This window comes from Penicillium coprophilum, assembly GCF_028826855.1.
Source record: "Penicillium coprophilum strain IBT 35676 chromosome Unknown utg000004l_segment0_segment0, whole genome shotgun sequence".
Lineage (NCBI taxonomy): Eukaryota > Fungi > Ascomycota > Eurotiomycetes > Eurotiales > Aspergillaceae > Penicillium > Penicillium coprophilum.
This window is the reverse complement of record NW_026622723.1, coordinates 1-24,974: the sequence shown is the minus strand read 5'-3', so window position 1 is coordinate 24,974 and position 24,974 is coordinate 1. Positions and strand designations below refer to the sequence as shown.

Sequence of the window (24,974 nt, the reverse complement as noted above, 5' to 3'; positions counted from 1 at the left end):
ATGAGTCTAACAGCTTCCTTCCCCAAACACTTAGCCCAAAGGCCAAAGTCCTCGCCCTCCGACCTCGGAGAAACGCAAGAAGCAGAATACTCAAGACGCCGAAACCAATATAGACAAGAAATACTCACACATAAAAGGAAGATAGCGAGAGAGGGAAAGATACGTGGAAGAGAAAGTCTCCAATCATTTTCCAGCCGCTCGAGTCCGCGCTTCATCCTCACGCATCATGCGAATCACTTCCGCACGCCGCTTCTCAACACGTGCAAGATCCTCCTCGCGCACGCGTCGCCGTTCCTCATACCCTGCGAACCACTCCTCGCGTGCGCGGTCCTCTTCTTCCGGCTTCGCGTGGGCGAGCATGCATGAATTCATTGCGAGACGTTGCTGGCGGCAGACCCATGTTGCAGTGACAGTACGGTTAACGGCGCACTCGGCGAACGCTATATCATCATTGGGTAAGTAGGTGGTTTCAAGCATCTTGAAGGTGTGGGGAGTGGATTATGGTCATGGAGTCAGATTTAGTCCTCCGTTTGGCACACACAACCAGCTTTTGTATATTGAAAGCTGTACAGATGACCTGTTTGGCGTAGAATTAAAATAAATTGCCTACCTTTAATTTCGGGGGCGCAATGGGCGCGTACTCGCTTGTAGTATAGCAGTTTCACTTCTTGTTCTTGGGGGGCTGAGAGCGGAAGTGGGTTGCGAAGATTATATTGTTTGGCTGCACTCTTAGGTTCACCTGTTGAAGACGTATCGGGAGATGTGGAAGATGTAGCCATTGAGACTGTAAGTCGATCTTAAAGATCGAAGTTGATCAGGTTGAATGTATGGGATGGTTCGATCGGAGGGTTTGCTTTAGAGGAGGATTGGTGTCGGTCGTTGAGGGACAAGATGTAAATCTGGGCTGTTCCAAAGCTCAGGAAAGCAAGCCAATAGAGGTAAGAGTAATTCCAAGAGAGTTCAACTGAATGGCTTTCCAGAGAAGATCGAGACCAAGTGGGAGTGTTGATTGCGAGTGAGCCGAGCTCAGGCGGAGAGAATGTTACCATCGGCAGAATCAGAAAAAAAAAGGTCTCCGACTTTGCACCTTCAGACTACACTCTTCTGTTGGAGACTTTTACGTTTTTCTTTTGGTTCTCTAATTTTTTCTCTTCCGTCTATACCTTCTAATATTAGAATTAGTGTCTTGAGAATTAGCAACACCAAAAATCAGCATGTCATCCATGCGCAACGCCGTCCAACGGCGGAACCACAAAGAACGTGGCCAAGTCCAGGGCCGCGAGAAATGGGGTCTCCTCGAGAAGCACAAGGTCAGTCCCCGTGGAGGAAATCTTGGAATATTGAGCAATAGCCCAAGCTTTTTTCTATGCCCAATCTCGAGACAAATGTGCTAACTTCAACAGGATTACTCGCTCCGTGCCAAAGATTATAATGCCAAGAAGGCTAAGCTGAAGCGCCTTGAAGAGAAGGTGCGGGATCGCAACCCCGATGAGTTCGCCTTCGGTATGATGGGAGACAAGAATCGGACGCAGGGTCGGCACGGACGAGGCAAAGGCACAGCACGAGACTCTGCCACAGCACAGGGACTGAGCCACGAGGCAATCAAGCTGCTCAAAACACAAGATAAAGGCTATCTTCGGACAGTTGGCGAGCGGATACGCCGTGAGATTGAGCGCCTGGAGCGCGAAGTGGAATTGCAAGATGGCATGAACAAGGCTCTTGGCAAGAAGGATGGAAAAAACGCAGAGGAGAGCGATGGCGATGATGACGGATTCGACGACGATTCCGACTTCGATTTCGGAGCTCCGGTGCAGCCGAAACCAACCAGAATGGTGTTTGCAGATGATCGCCAAGACCAGTTGGCAATGAAGAAGCAGAGGATACAAAAAGAAGAGCCTGCTCCAGATCCAGAGGAAGAAGATCAGACGTCACGCAAGACCGGCAAGACACCTAAGCAGCTTCAGGCCGAGCGAAAAGCACTTGTGGATGCTCGCCGAGCTCGCAAGCTCCGGAAACGTACCATTGAGGCCCGCAATAACAAGCTGACTGCATTGCACAAGCAACACGCCGAAATCCGGACCGCAGAGCAAGAGCTTGACTGGCAGCGGGCCAAGATGGATAATTCCGTGGGGGGGCACCAACAAGGATGGAATCAAGTGGAAGATCCGTGAGCGCAAGCGCTAAGTGTTTTTTGTTTCGACGGCGTTAATGAGTGATGACTCGCTATCACCTTTTTTGTACATATTGATACCAACCACCATAGAGGCAGTCCGGCGCATACAGTAGCACCTAAGGAACCCACTTTAGTTCTGACCATCGACTCCTAGAAAAGCTCGACAACATCAAGAGCTTTGCGTGATGTGATAGCTGGAAGACTGATTGATCTACCAGAAAATTTGACCTTTGACCACCTCAAGTACTGCGACGCCACCCCTACATTTGAATGTGGTTGAAATGATATCAAGACTGGCCTCTCTCTTGTGATAAATACTATACACAATTCACAAACGGACGATTTCGGTCTGTACCCACAAAAGCACAGCGTGCCGGAATTCCTGGCATAAAAGATATAGCTATGTCATTGCGGCCTCATCCAGCCAAAGTAAAGCTTGTTGTAATCGTTTCATGCGGTCCTTGCGGGCATTGCGTAACATCATAGCACCACCTGTTTCAATTCCATCCATTTTCAGCATCCCTATAGGCATCGTCTCGCTTAGCTTCTTGTGCTCGAAATCACGCTTCTTGATATCGGCTGGTGGTTGGGTGGCGTGATTGTCACAAAGTGGGATGATATCATGCTCGAACCAGACAGTCAAGGCAAATGCTTGCTCTGTCCCTGTGTGCAGTGTTTCTATTTCCGGTCTAACCTGAAGTGGGTAGTTCGTTTCCATTGGCGTCGCAGCCCTGACCCCAGTGTATTGACTGTGTGGACATGGGGTCTTCAATATTGTTTGTTGTATAACTCAAACCACTCCTCTTGATTTGCAGCGAGTGATCATTTGGCGAGCGGCAGCCAACATTGAGTGTATCAGCGGCCTTGATTGCTGGCTCGTGCACCTCGGCGGATTGAGGGTTTGGTTCTGGCTTTCACATGTCATGAGGCTTTGCTTCCTTTTGCATGATCGATCCATCTTTTGATGGCTTCGAACTCAAATTATGGTCGCTGCGAGAGTTGGTATACTCTGGATGGTCGATTGGGCCCCCCACGCCTAGGAAGCCATACGTCCTTTGGAAGGTAGGGAGTGGATTGGATGCCTGGAGCCTATGCGGAGACAATGCAACATCTCCGGTCATTCAGAGCGAGACTCTGTTTCCCTTGGGCCTCGCTCTCATCGAGCTATCTGTATGCCAGATACTAGAGGCACTACGTATACTGCCAGATGATGATCGTGGCATATATTGATCTAAAGACTACAACTCGGCTCTTACAATTTTGGAGGAGCAAAGCAGTGGAGAATATGAAAAGGTAACAGGGTGATGTTTCCTTGATACTGGAACCAAAGAGCCTATATCGGAAAATGAGCAGATGCAAGGTTAGATATCTCGACTCATCGTCTCTCCATTAGTTAAAAATCCAAAGAATTTTGAGGGTAGATCTTGATTTTTTCAATATACAACAAAGTCAAAGAAGCCATCATAAACAGCCGTATAATATATTTATTAATACAACAATATATTTCCTTGCACTTCTAATTGCGGGTTAGATAAACGTTCCACTGTCTACGAAACCGTCCACCTCACACATGAGGTAAAGTTAGGGCTTCTTTCCGTTTGATCATGCGGTTATGAACATATCCATTCAGTATCATTCGGTATGTGTAGTTCAACAAAGCCCTAAATTGAACATGAAAGAGTATCAATAGCAGAAGAGGTCAGAGGAAATCAAAGCTAGATCAAGCCTTAATATCCCCTGGTGTAAGTGTAGGCGGGTACGATTGCCTACTTGGGAAGAAGAGTAGGAAAAGGGCCAATGATAAGAGTCAAAGTGTGCGATTCGCACGGAGTGAGATCATACTTGATATATAAATACTGCCAACGTCTCTGGCCTCAGTAGATATAGGTACCTACCTTAGTAGCTCTGGAGGTAGAAGAGTCTCAGTAATCACATCATCGCTGATAGGACAATCTCCCCACCTGGGCAGACCTAATCGACGCTTAATAATCATTTGCCACCCCTCCAAAAGGGAAGGTTATCTTCTCATTTCTTCTTTCTCTTCGTACCTCACTAATCACACAATGGCTCCTTCATTCATGACCATTGACACAAACGATATGGACGTGGATTTCTCCGTCCAGGCCAAGCGCACCCTCCTCCTAGCACCCCCCTCCATCGCCACCCAAGAGGACAAACTCCGCGGCCTCTTCAGCACTTTCGACCGCTCAACCACAGACCTACAAATGCTCGATCGGCTCTCTTCAGGAGTCGTCTCCCTTCCAGCGGCAACTTACGATCTCGTACTCATACTCACCGACACAGACGGCACACGGCGCTCCGAGGCGCTGCAACTCCTCACCCGAGATGTATATGCCACTCTAGTCCCCGCCATGAAACCGGGTGCCAAGCTGCAAACCCAGGACTCAGCTCTTAATGCCTCCGATTCCATGGAAGCCATTCTGGCCGGCCTTGTGCAGTCCGACAACGGCTTTGAGAAACCAAAGTTTGATCCCTCGGCCGCTGTCCCTTTGAAGTTCGGCCTGAAGAAGAAGAATAAGTCTACCGCGCCAGCCACAGTTCCCAGTATTCCCAAGGGATTCGAAGCACCGATGGGGATCGACGCGCCAACTAATCACGACCGCGACGATGATGATGAGCTCATTAATGAAGATACGCTTCTCTCCGAGGAGGATTTAACAAGACCTATAATGCCGCGTACGTCGTCACCCCTTTTTAAATATCCTCCTTTTCACCAGCTATATATTTTCTAACACTACCTTCAGCCCCAGAGTGCCAACCAAAGACCGGCCGCCGGCGACGCGCCTGCAAGGATTGCACATGTGGTCTGGCCGACAAACTCGAAGCAGAGGATAGGGAGCGCCGTGCAAACGCAGATAAAGAATTGAACGTGATGAAGCTGGATACGGGGGATTTGGCCGAGCTGGACTTCACCGTTGAAGGCAAGACTGGTTCTTGTGGAAGCTGTGCTCTGGGTGATGCCTTCCGCTGTGACGGTTGTCCTTACATGGGTCTTCCTGCCTTTAAGCCAGGTCAGGAGGTTCAGATTCTGAATGATGTTGCGCAGCTTTGAGATACAAATACCTAACGACTGCTACTTCAATTTTTCATGACGGAATTTGGGGGTTATTGGGTCTGCATTGGGGTTTTCTGGGCTTTTGGGATATATTTCTGGGAGTTTCATACAAAATCATGCTAGGGGCGTTTGGCTTTAATTAATTATTTCGATCTACCCTGATTGTAAACTGAAATTTCGAGTGCAGCTCAACGTCATTGAGCTTCGGATGAGAAAAGTAGGAGGGAATCAATTTACTTTGCTTTCGAAATATTCAACTGCACATATTCTTTTGGTACCAAGTTGCTTTTATAAGTAGTAGTTTTCATGGCACGTCCCTTCATAAAAAAAAACCCCCGAAAAGAGATGAGTATATGGTCTACTTGACCTATGACTGGTTCTTCTTCATGTGAGCAACACGAATGCTCACTGCACGCTTGTGTGCCTCCAGGCCCTCCACAGCAGCGAGGGTCTCAACCGTCTTGGCGAGACCGAGAAGGCCATCGGCGGTCAAGTTCGAGCTGGTGATGTGCTTCAGGAAGGAGCCGAGGTTGACACCCGAGTACTGCTTGGCATAGCCGTAGGTAGCTGGAAAGGGGGGGTGTTAGCAGGATACAACGAGGTATATGAAGGAGGATACGTACGCAGGGAGTGGTTGACTCCGGCGGAGTAATCGCCAACACTCTCAGGGGTCCAGGCACCGATGAAGACACTGCCGGCGTTCTGGACATCCTTGACAAGAGACTCGGCGTTCTGGACCTGCAGGATCAGGTGCTCGGGCGCGTAGTCGTTGCTGAGGGCCATGGCCTCGTTGATGTCACGCACAACGAAGGTGACGGAGTGCGCGAGGGAGCCGCGGACGATATCCATACGTGGCAGGGCTTTGGCCTGGGCATCGACCTCGTCTTCGATAGCACCTAGCTCGGCCTCGGTCAAATCGACGGCGATGAGGATCACTTGTGAGTCGACCCCGTGTTCAGCCTGGCTGAGAAGGTCGGATGCAACAAAGGCCGGGTTGGCGGTCTTGTCAGCGATCACGAGGACTTCACTAGGACCGGCGGGCATGTCGATGCTGACACCTGCAGAGGTATCGTTGGACACAAACATCTTTGCGGCCGTCACGAATTGGTTACCTGGACCAAGGATCTTGTCGACTTTGGTGATACTTTCGGTTCCGTAGGCCATGGCGGCCACAGCTTGGGCACCGCCGGCCAAGACAATGCTCTCAGCACCGACCTTGTGCGCGACATAGACAATCTCAGGAGAGATGCTGCCATCGGAGCGGGGAGGCGAGGCTAGGACGATCTTCTTGCAGCCTGCCACCATGGCGGGAACACCCAGCATCATGGCGGTGGAGGGCAGCACAGCGGTGCCACCGGGGATGTACAAACCGACACGCTCGATGGGGCGCGAGAAGCGAGAGCAGACCACACCGGGCATGGTCTCCATCTCGAGGCTTTCGTTGCTTCCCATCTGTGCGGAGTGGAAGCGATCGATATTGCCAATGCTGATATCAATTGCCTCCTGGACATCAGGGGAGAGCTTCATAAGTTCAGCGGGGAACGGCGCTTGGATGACGGGGGAGGTGAGTGAGGTGGCATTCTCGAACTTGTGGGTGTATTTGAGCACTGCGGCATCGCCGCCATCACGGACATCCTGGATGATTGGCTTCACCAGATTGACAATGGCTTCGTTGGACTTCTGGGAAGGACGCTTAAGGTAGTCGGCAACCACCTGGGGAGTAGTAGAGGCAGTGATCACACGCTTCATCTCAATTCGGGACGTGCGATCCTCGACCGGGGCGGGCGCGGGGACAGGGGCAGGCTTTGACTCGGGCTTGGCTAGGCCAGCCTTCTCAGCCCAAGGTCCCTTGGCGTCGCCCTTTCTCCGCTTCACCTTCAAGCTCTTGAGGTCAAGGTTCCGCTCGATGTCCTCCAGGCTGACACCCGCAGCAGTGCATTTGGTCAGGGCAAAGTACAACAGGTCAGCAGCCTCGAAAGCGATTTCCTCCTTAGTGTCCGCACGACACAACTCATCGGCCTCCTCCATGATCTTAGCATCGATGAGCTTGGGCTCATTGAACAGACGCGCTGTGTATGATCCTGCGGGAGCATCCTCCTTGCGGGCGTCCAAAGTCTTTTGGAGACGAGACAGACCAGTAGATGCGCCGAAGCAGGTCTCAGTACCAAGGTGGCAGAATCCTAATGAATCATCGTGGTCAGTATACAGACATCCTCCATCATTGTATATATAGTTGGTTCATACCACGTCCTATCTGCTTGACAACAAAGACAAGACAGTCCGAATCACAATCGAAGCCAATACGGATCAACTTTTGCACATCCCCGCTCGACTGGCCTTTGTACCACAGACCACGCTTCCGGCTCTGGTAAACACCGGTGCCAGTACGCAAGGCCTCGACAATGCTCTCGTCACTGCTCCAAACAAAGCCCAGACAAGATCCCCGCTCATCAGTGACAGAAGTAGCATACAGGCCATTGGCTTGATCAGTCACAGCGGCCGATGCAATCAGCTTAGCGGCAGAGATTTGGCCAGCTACATCCCGCTCCACGGTCAACGCCTGAGAGGGAATGATAGCAATCGCACCATGTTTTGTAACCTGTGTAATAGCATCCTCCGATACTGTCTGTGTCCCAAAGGTGGCGAAGAGCCGTGGGGAGTCCGAGCTAATCTTCAGTTTCTCGGCGGCGACGGGGACGGTAGAAGGTGCAGTGCAGACACTAGCTTCGCTGCGCTCAGCGTTGACGGCAATCCATTGCTGGAAAGTATCCAATTGAGAGTCTGACAGGGCGTTGACGAGCAAACGGGAGGAGGGCACGGATTGTTCCTCGGAGAGGGTGGTCAATTGGTCCAAGTTGATCAAGATCTTGGCTGCACCAGCGTTGAGGATATCGACGAGATCGCCAGCAGAGGAGATCTCCGTTGCATCGACAAATACATCGAGGGTACGGAAGTTCTGGCGCAGAAATTGCTCTGCCTGGGCGAGACTTGAAACCTTGATCAGTACACGACCGAAGTAGGCGATTTGCTTGAGCGATAGTCCGGAGCCGGAGGTGGGGGAGGAGGGGTGGGAGATGAGGAACGGTGTCGCCATGATGGGGGGAGCCAGGAGAGCAGGGGGAGCCGGGGTGGTAAATATAGTAAGATAGAATAGAAAGATTGAACAGGAGAGTTCTATCCCCTAAGACCCTTTTGAAGGTGAAATTGTGGAGGAGAGCGATGACTCCCCCTTGCAACCTTTTTTTCCCGGGTTCGGCCCGCACGCTGAATCATCCGATCCCTGGCTTGATGCCCTCTGGGATATCTGTGATTCTACCTAGGTATGTCGTCTATCAAATTGCATCCCATGTGCATTTCTGCATTCTATGTCAATGTTTCATTTATCAGGAACCTAGACTGATGCCCGTCTGGACTACGAATCGCGACCATTTTATAGATCTTACTATCGCAGTCCGGGAATCCTAGGAGGACTTGACCTGCCATTGCTCAGAACAATGTCTGTTTTTTGAGCACAAGTGGCATCCACAGCTGTCACCTGGTGTATTGGGCTTCAAGGATGTTCAAACAGTCAACAACGACCCCCCATACTGTTCCCGCAGCAAGAGTGGTACTTGCGAGATGCAGGAATCCCGAAGGGTGGTCTGTACATGTGCGATGGTGTTGACTGTATCCGAGGATCTTGAAGAGGTCGACTGTTTCAACGTGATCATGCCATTGCCACATGACTCATTCAACCACTTGATCGGTGCTTGGGGTCGCCAGTTGACGCATAATTCGGGTTATCCTGGAACCCGGACGTGGAGAGAAGGCATCTGAGTTGAACGCGTGAGGTACAATGTAGATATCCATATATGTATTGAATCGGAGTATCGGTTAAATCGAGGCAACTTGGGGAAGGTGTCCCGTAGATATCAAGGGGCAACTGTAAGCGGGCATTTGTATCCCTGAGCATGGGATAAGTACGGAGTACAATGTTGCTAGATTGCCCGGAAACCATTCTCACGTCCAGATTAGTGTGTATCATATGCCGTATTCCGATCGAACAACATGGGTGCACGGATGCCGACCAATGCCCCCGGAAGTATTTCAAGGGCCTGGGCAGTGAGAGAGACCCAAGCTGGTCAACTCCCCAAAGAACTAACCATTTCCCAGATGCCATTCCCACCCACCCCCTCGGGCGAGAGCAGCTTCCACTCTGGCAACTGCCATTGCGGTGCCGTACGGTTCAACTTCACGTTATCCCCGCCCCTACATGAATATCCCACCAATAGCTGCAACTGTTCCATCTGCACCAGGAACGGCTATTTGCTCGTCTACCCATTCAACAAGGATTTCGTCATCGAAAAGGGCGATACACTCAAGGATTATCTCTTTGCCGGACACAGATCGAAGCACCAATTCTGCGGGGTGTGCGGAAATAGTTGCTTCATCCGTATTCTAGAGGAGGGGGCACCACCAATCTCTGCCGTCAATGTAGGTCCAATGGCCAATATGAAGTCCCAGCTACTGATCCGATTAGGTACGACTCCTTCAGGACATTGATCTTGAAAAACTGCATCTCAACCAGGTTGATGGAAGGTCGGTCGGGCCAGCATACACGCTTTGAGCCATCCTTTACCATGTACGGAGTACGGAGTAGTGATATCAGTTTCAAGGGCCAAGGTCATAAATGATAGCTCATAGCACTATCTACTCTGTCCCGGGAAGTGTAGAGCTGGTGAATGATGTAATATAAGTTACATATCAAGAAATGGCACCTCTTCAAATTCCAATGTTATGTTCTCAACCGGTATTCCGTTGAGACAAGCGGCTGGAGTTCAAATCCTCAAGTCTGCGATCGCCATGAATGGTCCAAGTCCGACTCAACAGATACGTTGGTCAGACCCTTCAGTCCGGTGACAAAAGTCCATCACATTGAGGGGTATGTTGCATGTCAAAGCACCCAGCGTGACAGCTACGGTGCTTAGCCACCGTTGTTGTATATCTTACCCTGGACCAGAGTCGAAGACGTGTTTTCCTAGTGGTCGCAGTCGTATATGGTGAGAAAGGTCGAGTCCCAAGGTCTACAACATATGTAAAATATGAGACACGACATAGATATATTATACTCCGTAGATGATCTCAAGTTTCAACCATGTGAAAACCAAGATGTGCATCGATGCACGCCAATAGTGGCGCCCTTGCAGATCCCCCTGAATCTTTGTCCGAGACCTTTTTTCTTTTTTTTTTTCTGGCATCTGATGCACGCGATTGAATCGGAATGCAAATGACATGGGAGAAAATAAACAAGAGTCGGCCCCCGAGGTCGCGTGTTCACCATGCCTTCCTCTTTCGTCCTGGCAACCTCATTCAAGTTTATATTTAATTGCATTTGATGCGCAGTCCAGGCCTCTCGTTCTGCAATTGAAATTATTCCTACTTTTGCATCCGGCCTAAATCAACCTATATATCTATACAACCCACATTCATCGCGTAATCATGCGCATCTCCTCCTTGTCACTCCCTTTGGCAGTGTTGAGCCTCGTTGGGCCTGCTGCCGCCTATCCCTACCCGGAATCAGAGGTGGTCTTGCGCCACGACTCGGACAAACAGGCCAAGGCCGATGCTGTCAAGGAAGCCTTCCAACATGCATGGAATGGATATGTCAAATATGCGTTCCCTCATGACGAGTTGCATCCGGTGAGCAATGGCTATGGTGACTCCAGGTGAGCATATTTGGTGATCCCGGTTTTGCTGAGAATTGACACGCGATAGGAATGGATGGGGAGCCTCCGCTGTCGACGCGCTCTCGACCGCCATTATCATGGGGAACCGAGAGGCTGTTCAAAAGATCCTGGACCACATTGAAACGATTGACTTCTCCAAGACCAAGGACGAGGTCAGCCTATTTGAGACTACGATCCGATACCTGGGGGGGCATGTTGTCCGGTTATGATTTGCTCAAGGACTCTGCAGCGAACCTGGCCCTCAATTCCACTCAAGTCGATACCCTGCTTATCCAGTCGAAGAAACTCGGTGATGTCTTGAAATTTGCCTTTGATACACCGTCCGGGGTTCCCTACAATAACCTGGACATCGAATCCAAAGGGAATGATGGCTCGAGAACCAATGGCCTTGCAGTAACCGGAACTCTGGTGCTGGAGTGGACCCGACTATCCGATTTGACGGGCGATGAGGAGTATGCTCAGCTAAGCCAGAAGGCCCAATCGTACCTCTTGAATCCTCAGCCGTCAAGCGGAGAGCCATTCCCCGGCCTGGTGGGAAGCAACATCAACATCTCCAATGGTCATTTCACCGATAGTGCTGTCTCGTGGAACGGCGGCGATGACTCGTTCTACGAGTACCTGATTAAGATGTATGTGTACGACCCCAAGCGCTTCAAGTCATACAAGGACCGTTGGGTCCTCGCAGCCGAATCAACAATCCAACACCTTCAGTCGCATCCCGCCCCTCGCCCGGAAATAACCTGGTTGGCCTCATACAACAACGGTCAATACGATCTTAGCTCACAGCACCTGACCTGCTTCGACGGCGGCAGTTTCATCCTGGGCGGCACCGTGCTGGCCCGACAAGACTTTATCGATTTTGGCTTGCAGCTTGTGGATGGCTGTGAGGCTACTTATAATCAGACCCTGACGGGCATTGGGCCAGACTCCTGGGGCTGGGATCCGAAGAAAGTGCCATCCGACCAAAAGGACTTTTACGAGAAGGCCGGATTTTATATCAATAGCGGTGCATATGTCTTGCGCCCTGAAGTGATCGAGAGCTTCTACTACGCGTACCGCGTCACGGGCAATGAGATCGTGCGTTCTCTTTTCTCCTGATGGTTCCACTCATACTGATCTAGATATAGTACCGTGACTGGGTGTGGAACGGTTTCAAGGCAATCAACTCTACCTGCCGCACTGGTTCGGGCTTTGCCGCTGTAAGCGACGTGAATACGGCTGGCGGGGGGTCCAAGTACGATAACGAGGAGAGCTTCCTCTTTGCCGAAGTCCTCAAATATGCGTACCTTGTCCATGCAGAGGGTACGTTGCGGGCCTTTCCAGTCATCCCTCTCTTCCATGGAACATTGCTAATACTAGACCTGGGTGTAGATGCCCCCTGGCAAGTCCAGAAGGGCCAAAAGAATGAGTTCGTGTTCAACACTGAGGCTCACCCCATGCGCGTGGCGCCCACCTAGGTGATAGGAGTTGGATTATCACTACACTATATAGTACTTGCATTAAGCCTATATCATCATTGGACTTGATGTAAAGCAGACGAAAATTCTGTAGCCCTCTACATTCTCCCTACACTGTGTACAGCCAGCACATAGAAATGCTAAGTCGTTTATTTGTAGCCCAAAGCCACCCAGGGGGTCGCAAGAACATATGCCACATCAGACGACTGCGCTGTCCTACCGTATTTCAGCTCTTTTGGCCGGTTTAAAATATGAAAAGGAGGACAATATTTACGGATCGAGCCGGGTAGCCTATACTAATTCACAACTGCGCGCACGCTATGTGACTTGGCAAGTCAAGAGCAGCGTGAAAGATCACGAAGTGGGACATAGGAAGTCCGGCAAAAGATTTTAGCCATCGCACGCCATTCCTAGAATCGGTGACACAATAACTTGCAAAAAATCCGCAGGATAAAAGTCCGTCAGATGAGCCATCAATTCACCTAGTGGACATATTATGATGCTATTTGTGCAGTGTATCACGAAAACGCTAACTGGTCGGATAAGAGCTTTATCCTTGTGTATAAGAAGGCTATGCAATACCGTGGAATAAGAAGAGTAATATTGACAATTGCCCTAAGCTATCAACCCAAATGGCTGTCTTGAAGCAAACTCTCTTAGCAGCCCTAGCAACAACGTCCTTACCTCAATCAAGCAACAGCCTTTATCGCTCACGACCCGACCTTGCACCACCTCGATTAAACATCACCATCCCCGCCACAAACCCCAATGGCTCCGAGTATGTCTTTATTGCTCCTTACTCTATGGGTGGAACCATCGAGCGGCCCGGTCCATACATCTACCGCAAAGACGGTGACTTAGTGTGGGCCGGCACAGGGTACTACGCCGGCTTCGTGGCTGATTTCCATCCTACTATATACCACGGGAAGACTGTTCTTCAGGCATTTCAGGGCAATATGGATAGCTCCCACGGTGAAGGGTTTGGTCAGCATGTTCTGCTGGATCAGAGTTATCAGCACGTTGTCACCTCGACTGCCGGGAACCACCGGGTCTCATCGATACATGAGTTCAATATTATTCGGGGGAGACGGCTTTGATTGAGGTCTTTTATACGACCCCGGTCAACTTGTCGGCTTACGGTGGGAATGATTCGCAAAAGTGGCTAGGAAATGGAATTTTTCAAGGTTTGTTCGTCATGAGTACCGGAAAATGCGTTTGTTTGCTGATTAGGTATTTGACAGAAAACGATATTGCCACAGGAGAGTTGATCTTTGAGTGGAATGCGTTAGAACATGTTGATCCTTCTGGTAAGATAATTTGCTGTCATTCAATCCCGACCATATTTAACCTCCAATTAGAAAGCCTAGTGACACTAGACTCTACTAAGGCCAATAGCGGATTGTCCGCCGCCGAAGCATGGGATTTCTTCCACATCAACAGTCTCGATAAAAACGCAGAAGGAGACTACCTGGTCTCGTCTCGACACACTAGCACGATATTCAAGATCAACGGCACTGACGGCTCGATCATCTGGCGGCTCGGTGGCAAGTACCCTAGCTTCTCACAAATCGGAAACTGGACCTTTGGATTCCAACACGATGCCCGCTGGCAACCACAACTCAACCAGCCGGGGACAGAAGTCATTTCGTTCTTTGACAACTCCGGCGATGGAACTATTACCTTCAACGAATTGTCGCGGGCATTGGTTGTCCAAATCAACCGCACAGATAGCACCGCGACAGTTCTCCGCAAGGCAACGGCCCCTTACGATCTCCAAGCCCAGTCCCAGGGAAATACACAGCTACTTTCTGACGACAGAATATTCGTCAACTGGGGATCGGAGGGCGCTTTTACAGAGTTCGATGCTGATAATAGGATTATATACCATGCTTTTATCCAGACAGGATCGGTCAGCTACCGTGGCTTTTTGGCGAACTGGACTGCTACGCCGAAGGAAATTCCAGCGCTAGTTGCCCTCAAGACCGCTTCTGACCTTGTTGAGCTTTATGTGTCTTGGAACGGGGACACGGAAACTTTGGCTTGGAGATTCTATTACGTGAACGAACAGAAGAAGACGCGGATTGGTGAAGTGGATAGGGACTCCTTCGAGACAGCATTTACTTGGGAGCCAAAATTTGAACTGTCTTCCGATGCTACATTTGTTGCTGAAGCCATTGGTGTGAATGGGGAGTCTCTTGCGCGGACAGGTTTGACTGCTACAACTGTCGATATCAAGGTGCTGGCGTGATGATCAAAATTGTGAAGCCTGACTCTGAGATATTTTGGACATTACGTTACGTTTGACTACGGTTATTCATCTTGCATGAGTGTGGAGTAAAGCCAGGTCTGAAAGTGAAACGTTCATATATACTATATTGTAGTATTAGACATTATTTGGAGAGGGATTGTAAAACCACGAATCAGGAATTATACATTAAATATCACTCAGTAGCAGACCATAGTAGAATGGTGCGCCTCACAATAACGACCAGTGCAATCACTGCCAATGGGCATCACGCGTCAACATGCCTCTTGGTCTCTAGCTGCTTTCCAGCCTTGCGCAGCCTATGACACGCGATAGAGGCGCGCACACAAAGAATGATGTTGAAGAGGCTGGATTTATCTTCTATTAGATATATCAAAAAGAAATAAGGGACGATTCACTCACATTCCAAGAAGAATCATAGAACACGCCAAACACTCCGCCCCATACAATGGGTCTAGATTATGGGTGCTGGAGTAACCATAACCACCAAGATTCCAATAGGCAAGCTCGTGCAAATCGAAGCAGACTGTAATCAACTGGGCAATGCAAGCTATGCAGTCGAACGCAACGATGATACCAGGGTGGACCACACAGTTGCAAAAGACGACAATGAGAAGGATAAGGGACCAGAGGAATCCGTATGAGGCCTGATCAGGAGAAATATACTCAGCACAGCTTCTTCAAAACAGCTGATGAAAGGATCATAGGGGGAACGCTTGCACTCACTGTTCCCAGGTTTATACTAGACCATGCTTCTCCTAGTCCATCGCTTGAAACAACTCCTTCCTGATGCTGAACCATGGCCCAAGCAAAGCAGATTATTGCTACCATGGTGCACAGTACCGCGCCGAATCGTAGAGACAAAAGCGACAGCCATTTTCTTTCTTTCCTAGGTACTGCCTCAATGCAAAAAGAAGAGGACAGTTGGTGGCCCAAGACTATAGACATGATTGTAAGTCTAACGACATATATTGAATACTGAATTTCAGGGCGGTTGCTGGAAGGTGCAAATGAGACGAATAAGACATTTCCATGATTTCGGGGTACATATATATCTGTTCGCAATACAAAAATAGTTCACACAGCATGCTAATCATTGCCTTCTATATGTTAACACAGCCCTCGAGATACGGTGATGCCAAGGGCCTAAACAAGACCCCACAAATTCTGATCCAGTTGACTCGATGAGCATGGATACTCATACAGCAAACTCGTATTACTGTATCTGTGATCTAATTCACACGGCCCCCAAGCTGAGCCTCCCAGGTACCGCATTCAGCAGGTGCTTTCATCGTTAAAGGAATTGGTCTTGGCATATCGCGAAAATGCTGCCGAATTTCTGTTTGACTCCATGTGCTGTGGCTTTTGGCTCTTTCGTGATTATATGATATTCCACCGAGGCCTTCAATAAGTCATGGGGCAACTTGATCTCTGATGCTTAATGCCAGAATTGTACCTATACATTGTTTAATCGCTGAATCGAGCTACATTACTCATTCAAAGTATGGACCTTGATTCCCGGGCTGGAGTTCCAAATTTCGTTTCATCAATGAAGAATAGTCTCATGAAATTGTGTGTGCTATATTGAGCCTCCGTCGATGACACAGATATCTTCAAAAAGGGCAGACACTTTCGGGGACTTCACTGTTTCGTCTCCCACACATTCCATTTTTAATCTTAAACCGTCGATTAACGACGAAGTTGGCTTTCTCATGCGAATGTTTCAGTCGAAGCATTGTCTTCTTGTATCCCTGTTTGACTCTACCGCTACTCTCCCTGCCCCCTTCGGGAGATCCTCATAGCTCATTTGAATTCATCGCTCTATTGTCTTATTATGTTGAGGGAGCCGAATACCGCGTGTCGGAATACAATTGATCAAACCCATTGTGATTAATTAGAGATATTATACTCATACAGTTGGTGGTCCCATCTCTCTCGGTTTTTTAGTCTTGTTTTGTCTACCTATTCAATGGTATGACCTCGCTGCTTCTTACAATGTCATGTGTTTGCCTTATCACGCCACTCTGCTCAACTCGAATGTCAAACGATGCGAGTGGACGAGTTGATAGGTAGGTAAACCCCGCGGAGACCAGAAACGGTTCTCTGGGTCGGGTAGATCATTGGATACAGATGTCGGTCGTACCATTCGTGAACAATCTGCCGACGTCCGCGGGTAAAATGAATTACATCACCACCAGCATGGGATTCCGGGGTGATATATATATATATAAAGAGATGACTTTTCTACGTGGAGATTTTTATTTCTACTGTTTTCATCAATTATCACGATTACTTCACACATTTGCAATATGGACAAATACAATTCTCGGTGGGTCTCGTTCCACATTCGGGACCACATCAAAGACGGAGAGATCCTAGTGCAGAACACTGTCATTGAAGGGTATCTATAATTCTCGGACTTTACCCGATCTCTACTAACACCTGGCAGTGGCGAGTTCATCGACCCTAGCGATCGCCGCAAGTCACTCACCGAAGACGAGATCGACGAGATTAAGATCTCTCCTGACGGTGTTGGCGAAATTGGCGCTAGCGGACTTCGCGGTAGTGAGGGCCGCCTGGACTTGTTTCATGACAATCAGAAGATTTGCGAGCTTCACTGGGAAAATCGTGGTGGAGACCACGAAAACCTGGTGGAGGTGTTGGACAAGAGCGACAAGTACACTATCTGGCATGGAGGATGGAGTCATGATGTCGGTCCCCTGGGACATGTCTTTGTGGATGTTGGGAGGAAGGAATAATTACGCTCCACAGGCCAATGCCCTGCTGAATAGCGAAGAGCGCGGTCCGTGGAGCACGAAGTGGCAACACTTGGGAACATGGGTATTTTTCATACCGAACACAAACACAAAAATACCAAAAACATTGCAAAATTTCAAAACATCAGTGGAAGGTCGCTCGCACCTTCTTCATTCCATTTCTACTCCAATATCAATGCGTATGGAATTGTCAAGAGCTGTCCGCCAAACTGCATGGTATCATCTAGGAAGATAATTTCATGCCAAATCCCACGTCTGAGCTCCGTCAATATCATAGGATGGCCTGATCACTCCGGTCGTCTTGCCACTGGAATAGACTCGGATATCCCATGTTGACTACGGAATTCGGAAGAACACTTCCCGATAGAGTGACGAGCCGCAACGAGAAAAGGAGGACTCCCACATATCACTGGCTCGAGAATATGAAATTACTTGACGACAGGCACCGAGAAGAAATCATTGAAAGAATGAGCAGCGAAAGCAGCCTAGAAGTGAGTAGTTCAGCTTGACCTGAGCTCTGCATCCGCAACTGGCAGTTCTGTAATGACGATAGATCAATAAAAACTCAAAGTGTGAACAGGCAACCAAGAGTGCTGTCCGCGAGCCAGGCCTTATCTTTCCTCCAGCCGTGGACGATTAAATCTCTTCCCACCTTTACCACTTCCTCAATTTGCTTTTCAGTGCCCCATCCAGGAACTCTACTGCCAAAGCAAATCAGATGCACACCAATGTGAATCACAGTGCGGAATGCCATTTCATCGTCGAGGTGCCCATATCCCTTTAAGAACCCTTGTATCATCCACAGTCCACCGTCCAAATTCTTGAACAGCTTTGTTTCATACAGCTCAGCAATCATTTGGCCTAGGTCCAATGCGCGGCTGCCAATCTGCGACATTTCCCAATCGGCAATGAACACAGTGGTCTCAGATTGATGAGTGGGAGGTACGTTTGGAAGAAGAACACTAGAAATCATGTCAGTAATCTGGCTTAGTCTATATCAATGTTGGATCGAAGAGAGCATACTTTCCAGTCCAGAAGTCACCGTGAATAATTCCATATCCATCATCATAGGTCTGTCGCTCAAGCTCTGCCGCGGCGAGATCACGAACCTTCTCAAAAATATCACGATCTTCCCCTAGAATATCTGGGAAATCTTCAATGGTGTTGATCAGCAGAGTATAATTCACCCAAAACTTCAAGTTTTTCATCTCTTGGTTGGTCCCAAGCTCTTTCGTCAGCTGCTTCTCGGCCGTCCAAAGGTGAAACGATCTCAGCCAAGATCCAAGGGCGCTGCCCAAGTCTCGCCCTGAGGATTCGGACAAGTTATGAGAAACCTCCGAGAGTAGAAAGTTCTTCAGGTCGATTGAATTTGGGAGATCTTCCACCACCTGAGTGTCTGTAGCCCGATTGAAGTCTAATAGGCGTGGTGATTTCACAATTATTTTGCCAGTTGTATAAATTGCTAGGCCATCGAGAGCTCGTAGAATGGCTGCCTCGAAGTGCTAATTTAACATCAGTTTAGCCGAAAGAGGATAAGTCAATAAAATGAAACTAACACATCTCGTGAGATCGATTTTAAAAGTCGGGTTGGAAGCCGAGTGATCTTTGGTGTGCTTGATAATAATAGATTGTCCACTTGAGGCAAGTATGCCTCGATAGACAAAGTTGGCCGTACCTCCGGATAGGCGCGTAAGCGAGGAGCAAGCGAAGGGAGTAGGGAAAAGCTGCTGCGCAATTTTCTCCCGGACTTGATCTTGGTCATTTGCAGTCATTGTTGTATGGCTTGAGTGGAAGTTGGAAAACATTCAAGCTGTTCCCACGAATCTTTCCCCTTGCAGGGCTTGAATGCGCTAGTACACATATGGTCCCCGCCTTTATAGCAGATCTCTCGGGAAGACGTGTCACAAAGTACATCATCCACGATTAAATTATGACTAGATATTCAATACAAGTTCTAATACGTCCGATGGCTGCTTGGATGGGGTGATTACCTAGTGACTGAGAGTGCACTAACTTAATAAATTAAATATGCTCTTTTCTCTATTGCCGATAGTATGAATTTCTTGGTGATTTCTAGACGTATGGAATAAATAGCTTTGACTAGAATGAGTAGAATTTTGATCTAACAACTAGTGAATTTGTTCTTGTTATAAAGCGTGGTCACAAAAGGAGAGTGAGATGACATGAGTGACCTTTAATAATTCAACAAACAGTGAGAAACAGTCAACATTGAGCGAATGAGCTCCATAAGCTTGAGATAACTCCGTTTCTGCTAGTACCACTCGATTCAAGCGAAAGGTCCAGGTGTTGTCGTACACTATAATGGATTGGAATGAGTACATATGAGCTTCTGATTTTCCTTCTTGTATATGTGACATTGAACAAACTCACTGGGTGTGGCATCTATGCCGAAACAGAGCCATACGCGTGCATTTGCCATCCACTGAAGTCGAGACATGCGTTCTTCTTGAACTTGTCACTCCCGCCATCTGCCCACCAATCCGAAGACGCCTCTGAGGCAGCACCACAACCATCCAGCAAGAAAAATGTTGCCCGCTGACGGTGGCCTCCATATTCTAAAACTCGGAAGGACTTTGTTGGGAATATATTGGTATTCCTGCAGGTGTTATCCCACACATTGACTTCTTTGCCCTCGCCAGAGCAGTTGCGGCCCGTAAAGGCGCGGATCTTGTAGGAAACGGCCCCAGAGCTGAGGCAGAAGAGAGTGAGGACTTTTCCAAGATACATGGTGTCTTTTTGGTAAATATAAAAAGTTTATGCGGTGGATAATTGACTGGTCAGAAGAGTGGCGAATTCAACTGAAGTAAAGCATGAGCTTCAACAACTACAAGAAGGGGTGCCTTCTTATATTTAGAGGCGGAATAAGCTATGTAGAGTGTGTCTCCTTGGCATAAGCTGAGTTCGCCTGGGCGTTGGTCGCCTTACAACTACGCCAAGAATGCGTATACGATAGGATACAAAAGTCAGCCTGATGGGGTCTGATCTCGCGCTCAGCCACAACTGCGTACTTCTAACCAACACAAGAGATCCAATCGGGTACAGAGCAGTGAATGTATTTCTTTAGACAAACCGATCATGTCTTCATATAGAACACAAAAATCAGCCTACCGGGATCTGACCTCACGCTGAACCGCATAGACCACTCCGTACTTGTGAGAATTTTATAGCAACACCAAAATAGCTACGGGTTAGAGTATATTCTGTAAAAAGTCAGGCTGATGTGAACTGAAATTATACGCACTGAGCTCGTGCTCAGCCGCTTATACTACCCGCTCCAAACATCTAATAAAATCCAGTGAGATATACTGGCCAATGTTCTAAAAATTGATGTGATATTGATTACGACAATGCTATGCACTATAGATGGCTTTGTTACCTAATGTTTGACTGCTACCGTGCCTCCTAGCCCAACGGAGCTTGCGGGCACTGTTGCGTGAGGGTTTTGCTTTATGCCATACGATACTGTGGATCGCTGTGTCGGCCGCTGAAGTGGTCTCCCTATTTTATCGAAAACTTAACCTTGGAGAGAGACTCAAAATTTGTATTTACTCCGGTATAAAATTCAGAGTCTCTCGTAGCCTTTTGAAGTTCTAAGATAACCTCGTAAGTAGCGTAGAGTTTACTCTAAACCTCTTATTGGTTATATAGAAGTTATTCTAAGCTCTTTAGCTAAAAGGACCTATTGATAGACCATCATTCTTTTAAAAATATATATATCGTTCGACTTCCTAGCGAAGAGCTATCGATAATCTAATATCAGCGAAAAGTATATAAAATAAGATACTAGACTAAGATAATAAGAGAATTTAAGATACCCTTTCTTAGGTTAGGCCGACCTATTAAAGTAGTTAACTAGTTAAGATCGGTGATATTACCAAGCTTAGAAAGAACCTTTTAATAAGTAGTATATAATTACTACCAATTTTCTATATGAAAGCGCTACTAGATACTGTGAATAGATCCTTAATACCCGAGTAAGATATTTTGGTTGTGCTCGTCTTCACGGCTTAAGCACTTGTCTTACTCCAATCAAGCCAATACGGGGAAAAGTCACCGATCAGTTGCCCCCTAAAGACACACTCGGCTAAACGCGTCAGCCCTTTATTCTTTACAATTTCTACTAGTCTCACCACCTCCAATGCTTGCTTTGATCCTGTGCTCTCGTCCCAGGAGAGCTTATAAGAGAAGGTTCCACACACACTTTATCCCCCACGGGGCCCTCGAAACAGCCCAACTAGTGTAGGACCCCGAGATGTTTCCCCAGTACCACGAGATCGAATTCAAATTACCCGTTAGAGGATCTGCATATCATTAGGGAAGGTAGGGTATCGACTATACCCCTCAGCCCACCACTTATCATTGTCGCATACAGTGACTTTCTTGTCCAAGAGAGTGGCCCTACTGCTCACCCGTCGGCGCAGACGGGAATGATTGTGATATCCATATTAGATTCATGACTGGAGATTCTCACCGGTACCCTCGGAATCCTCTCGTTTGCTGATGCTGATGTCTACATAATATACCCACAGCCGCGCACTGGACGGAATTTCATCTCATGAATCACAGTCCCCAGACCATTATAGCCACGCAAGACCCGCCACAGTATATATCTACTTTTTTGGAATCGTCAATATATCCCACGCAATAGGTGCAGCTGTTACCGATCTTTCCGTTGTTCTGATTCATCATTTTGCCTGCCTGTTTGTAGACCGTATCGCCAAAGCCAAAGGAGGTATTAGTTACTCCAACAGCCTCACCTACCCTGAAACTGAAAGGGTCATAATCACTCGATGTCATCTGTTTTGTCTCTTAGCTTGCCTGCCGTTACACTACCCAAAAGGCCATGGTATCTTTCTGAGCATCATGAGCGGCAATCCTGTTTTGGCAACAATTGCATGTTGTCTGGCCTCATTTCATCCTTCATTCTAATATCTCCCAGGAAGTATTAGCCACCTTCCCATGTTACAAAGAGCCACTCTTGACTAAGTGATAGTTCTGCCTTTTTCACATAGTACTGAGTACGTAGTTGGAGACAGCGCAGATGACTAGCCTCTACTAAATGAATCATGATTACTCGGAGAGTCTCGTAACTAAGGTCGACGCATTCAGAAGTTGAATCCAGCCTGTATAACTACCGTCAACCAGCTTGGGCAGACAGAAGCACTACTTGACATGCGCAATCACGTCGACAAAGCAGAGGGCCTGACAGGACCCGAGCAACACCTACGATAACTGGCACCTGGTAATTTGATCCAGCATACAGAGTGGAGCACAAATTCTTCTCTCTGTTCCATTTCAAGGTTAGGTACAAATATCGTAAAGACACCCATAGACAGCCTCGTACCTAACTTTAGACGTTCCTCAAGGAATGAAGGGAATATTCAAATATATCCTGGTTAGCCATCGAATAAATTAGACAACAAATAGCCCCCAATGCTACTTTCATCAAATACTGTGCTTAGGTCAGGTAGATCGGCAAAGTCAAGCCCATCTATGTGGAAGTCTGTCTGCCTTGGCTGGCCAATCCAACCAGTAGAGTCGTGTTCTTGTAGTACCCCCTGAGTTTCTGGTTGTGGAATATATAAATTTTCCGGGGTACCATATGTGGCTTGGAGATCAAATGCCGTTGGCTGAACAATATCTGTTTCACCAGCACCTGCCCGCCTCAAGCCTTGAGCCATTTGCCGAATACTGTTCCAGTATCGTCGGGCAGGAAACCAAGAATCCGATAGTTCCTCCAGTGTCTTTGAAAAGGTTTCCAACAGATGTTTTGTGGACGTTTGACCTTGTGTGTGTCCAAGATGGTGGAGCTGAAAGGTCACAAGAGCAGCAGAAAGTGTGCAATGCGTAGCCGTGACAGGGCTTCTTCGAAAGCTGCCAAAGGTAGATCGATATTGCTGACTCAGGATGGCTATTTCTTTCGCAGATTCAGCACAGAGAAGAATTGCGGTTTCAGCAGCCTTTTCTACCCCGTTGTGTGGTTCTGCTAAACCATAGCCTTGTTTCTGTTTGGGAAGAAACGGTTTGCACAGTAGTATGATGGATGTGTGATATGTCATGTTGAGTATGAAGGCATGGGGAAACATGTTCTTCTTTGTGGACCGATCCACTTTCAGTTCAGGAGGAATGGAATACTTCCACCTTTTGAGCTCGAGTAGATATGTGTCAAATAGACATTGCATTTCTACGCCGGATGATATCTTCCTAGGGCCATAACTATAAGAGTGATATCAGCTGTTAGCCCTCGAATGAGGCGACGGTTTACACACATATTGACCAATATCTTCTCCAGCGTCTGAGAGTGGATTGATAATTCACAATGAAGCGTCGAAAGCAAAGTTTTGTCTCTGGAATTGAGTTCCCTAGGTGTGCTGCTTTCTTTGGTAGAATTCAGAGCTGATGGCAGAGCAGCGGAGCATTGGAATTCCTTTAGGACAATGATATCGAATAAGAAAAGAGGCAAAATTGGCGTAAAGCAAAAAAAAGTAATGCCAAGGTTGACTCACAAGCATGGTGCAAACGCGTCCGCTATATGTGGACCACAATTTGTCTGTGCAATAAAGTGACCAGTAGATCCGAGTTCGTAATTGAGCTTCTTCTGAAGAAATCTGCCCAGCGCGTAATAAAGCAGAGGGATCAAGATTGAATCCCATATCCAAAGCCATGCGGCAGGCCATGCCGTGACGTAGCCAAGCGGCAGCGTCCGAGCCCATTGCCTAACAAGACGGCATGATTAGAGGGATAAGCAAGCTGGACTGAGGGATGTTGCTCACAACGTAGGCCATAGCCATGACCGAGAGTGATTGAACTGTAACAATGCTCGGTGATCTGAGATCAAAATGCAACATCACCTCAGCACTGTCAAGAAAAAGTTGACCAGCGGTGTTCGGGTCATTTGGATCTGTACGCAAATCTATTCTTTCTGAGTAGCGAGAGCCAATAGCAAGTATGCAGTTTAAGAGCAACGTGCTGAAGAATCGACCGTTATCTCCTTGACTTTTTCGAAACAGGGTTTCATCGACTACCTGATTCCATGGCTGCTCCCATTGAAAGTAGAGATCAAGAAGATGATCTACTAATTCGGGTGGGATATCTTCGTCCATATCAAGCATCTGGGGTCCTCGGCTCGGATTTGTGGTCATGTAGGGCTCTAGGGGCACCGTTAGGGGAAGAGAATCTAGTGGATATAATCAAAAAAGATCAACATTTGACATCTCGCTCAGCGTGATTTCAGTGCGCTCTCATTTATTAAACTCACTGTTGGCATACTGCAAAAGCTCAGCTCGCCCACTGCTTGTGCCGAAATATCGAGTCTCCCCATCACACTCAAAACTCAATGAGCCATTTAGCGACAATGTCTCCTCAAGCTGGGTGGAGGAATTGGTGCACGCTTAGGGCTTAGGGCTTAGGGCTTAGGGCTTAGGGGCTTAGGGCTTAGGGCTTAGGGCTTAGGGCTTAGGGCTTAGGGCTTAGGGCTT

The 24,974-nt window shown here is 48.1% G+C and overlaps 14 protein-coding genes across 14 annotated transcripts; 6 read left to right on the top strand and 8 right to left on the bottom strand.

Moving 5' to 3' along the window:
- Positions 1-183: 183 nt before the first annotated feature.
- N7500_004393 (uncharacterized protein) lies at positions 184-779 on the bottom strand (the record flags this gene model as incomplete). The annotated part of the gene is made up of 2 exons (XM_056675539.1): positions 184-477; positions 540-779. 2 exons carry the CDS (start codon positions 777-779, stop codon positions 184-186), a joined length of 534 nt encoding a protein of 177 aa, XP_056530539.1.
- A 435-nt stretch (positions 780-1,214) lies between these two features.
- Positions 1,215-2,171, top strand: N7500_004392 (rRNA-processing protein UTP11; the record flags this gene model as incomplete). The annotated part of the gene is made up of 2 exons (XM_056675538.1): positions 1,215-1,310; positions 1,404-2,171. The coding sequence occupies 2 exons, from the start codon at positions 1,215-1,217 to the stop codon at positions 2,169-2,171; spliced, it is 864 nt and encodes a 287-aa protein (XP_056530538.1).
- Positions 2,172-2,573: 402 nt separating this feature from the next.
- N7500_004391 (BAG family molecular chaperone regulator) lies at positions 2,574-2,891 on the bottom strand (the record flags this gene model as incomplete). The annotated part of the gene is made up of 1 exon (XM_056675537.1): positions 2,574-2,891. One exon carries the CDS (start codon positions 2,889-2,891, stop codon positions 2,574-2,576), a length of 318 nt encoding a protein of 105 aa, XP_056530537.1.
- Positions 2,892-4,236: 1,345 nt separating this feature from the next.
- N7500_004390 (Cytokine-induced anti-apoptosis inhibitor 1) lies at positions 4,237-5,246 on the top strand (the record flags this gene model as incomplete). The annotated part of the gene is made up of 2 exons (XM_056675536.1): positions 4,237-4,870; positions 4,939-5,246. The coding sequence occupies 2 exons, from the start codon at positions 4,237-4,239 to the stop codon at positions 5,244-5,246; spliced, it is 942 nt and encodes a 313-aa protein (XP_056530536.1).
- A 370-nt stretch (positions 5,247-5,616) lies between these two features.
- N7500_004389 (histidine biosynthesis protein HIS4) lies at positions 5,617-8,343 on the bottom strand (the record flags this gene model as incomplete). Its single annotated transcript, XM_056675535.1, has 3 exons — positions 5,617-5,816; positions 5,873-7,429; positions 7,494-8,343. 3 exons carry the CDS (start codon positions 8,341-8,343, stop codon positions 5,617-5,619), a joined length of 2,607 nt encoding a protein of 868 aa, XP_056530535.1.
- Positions 8,344-9,296: 953 nt separating this feature from the next.
- Positions 9,297-9,791, top strand: N7500_004388 (GFA family protein; the record flags this gene model as incomplete). The annotated part of the gene is made up of 1 exon (XM_056675534.1): positions 9,297-9,791. The coding sequence occupies one exon, from the start codon at positions 9,297-9,299 to the stop codon at positions 9,789-9,791; it is 495 nt and encodes a 164-aa protein (XP_056530534.1).
- A 936-nt stretch (positions 9,792-10,727) lies between these two features.
- N7500_004387 (glycoside hydrolase family 47 protein) lies at positions 10,728-12,432 on the top strand (the record flags this gene model as incomplete). Its single annotated transcript, XM_056675533.1, has 5 exons — positions 10,728-10,954; positions 11,004-11,172; positions 11,195-12,052; positions 12,103-12,277; positions 12,347-12,432. 5 exons carry the CDS (start codon positions 10,728-10,730, stop codon positions 12,430-12,432), a joined length of 1,515 nt encoding a protein of 504 aa, XP_056530533.1.
- Positions 12,433-13,064: 632 nt separating this feature from the next.
- N7500_004386 (uncharacterized protein) lies at positions 13,065-14,680 on the top strand (the record flags this gene model as incomplete). The annotated part of the gene is made up of 3 exons (XM_056675532.1): positions 13,065-13,416; positions 13,674-13,739; positions 13,791-14,680. 3 exons carry the CDS (start codon positions 13,065-13,067, stop codon positions 14,678-14,680), a joined length of 1,308 nt encoding a protein of 435 aa, XP_056530532.1.
- A 265-nt stretch (positions 14,681-14,945) lies between these two features.
- On the bottom strand, positions 14,946-15,646 carry N7500_004385 (uncharacterized protein; the record flags this gene model as incomplete). The annotated part of the gene is made up of 3 exons (XM_056675531.1): positions 14,946-15,045; positions 15,101-15,345; positions 15,425-15,646. 3 exons carry the CDS (start codon positions 15,644-15,646, stop codon positions 14,946-14,948), a joined length of 567 nt encoding a protein of 188 aa, XP_056530531.1.
- Positions 15,647-17,007: 1,361 nt separating this feature from the next.
- N7500_004384 (aegerolysin family protein) lies at positions 17,008-17,457 on the top strand (the record flags this gene model as incomplete). Its single annotated transcript, XM_056675530.1, has 2 exons — positions 17,008-17,099; positions 17,148-17,457. The coding sequence occupies 2 exons, from the start codon at positions 17,008-17,010 to the stop codon at positions 17,455-17,457; spliced, it is 402 nt and encodes a 133-aa protein (XP_056530530.1).
- A 583-nt stretch (positions 17,458-18,040) lies between these two features.
- On the bottom strand, positions 18,041-19,247 carry N7500_004383 (uncharacterized protein; the record flags this gene model as incomplete). The annotated part of the gene is made up of 3 exons (XM_056675529.1): positions 18,041-18,437; positions 18,499-18,977; positions 19,032-19,247. 3 exons carry the CDS (start codon positions 19,245-19,247, stop codon positions 18,041-18,043), a joined length of 1,092 nt encoding a protein of 363 aa, XP_056530529.1.
- A 631-nt stretch (positions 19,248-19,878) lies between these two features.
- Positions 19,879-20,223, bottom strand: N7500_004382 (uncharacterized protein; the record flags this gene model as incomplete). Its single annotated transcript, XM_056675528.1, has 1 exon — positions 19,879-20,223. One exon carries the CDS (start codon positions 20,221-20,223, stop codon positions 19,879-19,881), a length of 345 nt encoding a protein of 114 aa, XP_056530528.1.
- Positions 20,224-23,051: 2,828 nt separating this feature from the next.
- N7500_004381 (fungal specific transcription factor domain-containing protein) lies at positions 23,052-24,209 on the bottom strand (the record flags this gene model as incomplete). Its single annotated transcript, XM_056675527.1, has 3 exons — positions 23,052-23,712; positions 23,766-23,923; positions 24,003-24,209. Coding segments are annotated over 3 exons (1,026 nt in total), but the record flags the coding sequence as incomplete, so codon positions are not given.
- A 3-nt stretch (positions 24,210-24,212) lies between these two features.
- Positions 24,213-24,817, bottom strand: N7500_004380 (fungal specific transcription factor domain-containing protein; the record flags this gene model as incomplete). The annotated part of the gene is made up of 2 exons (XM_056675526.1): positions 24,213-24,673; positions 24,766-24,817. 2 exons carry the CDS (start codon positions 24,815-24,817, stop codon positions 24,213-24,215), a joined length of 513 nt encoding a protein of 170 aa, XP_056530526.1.
- Between the last annotated feature and the right edge of the window lie 157 nt (positions 24,818-24,974).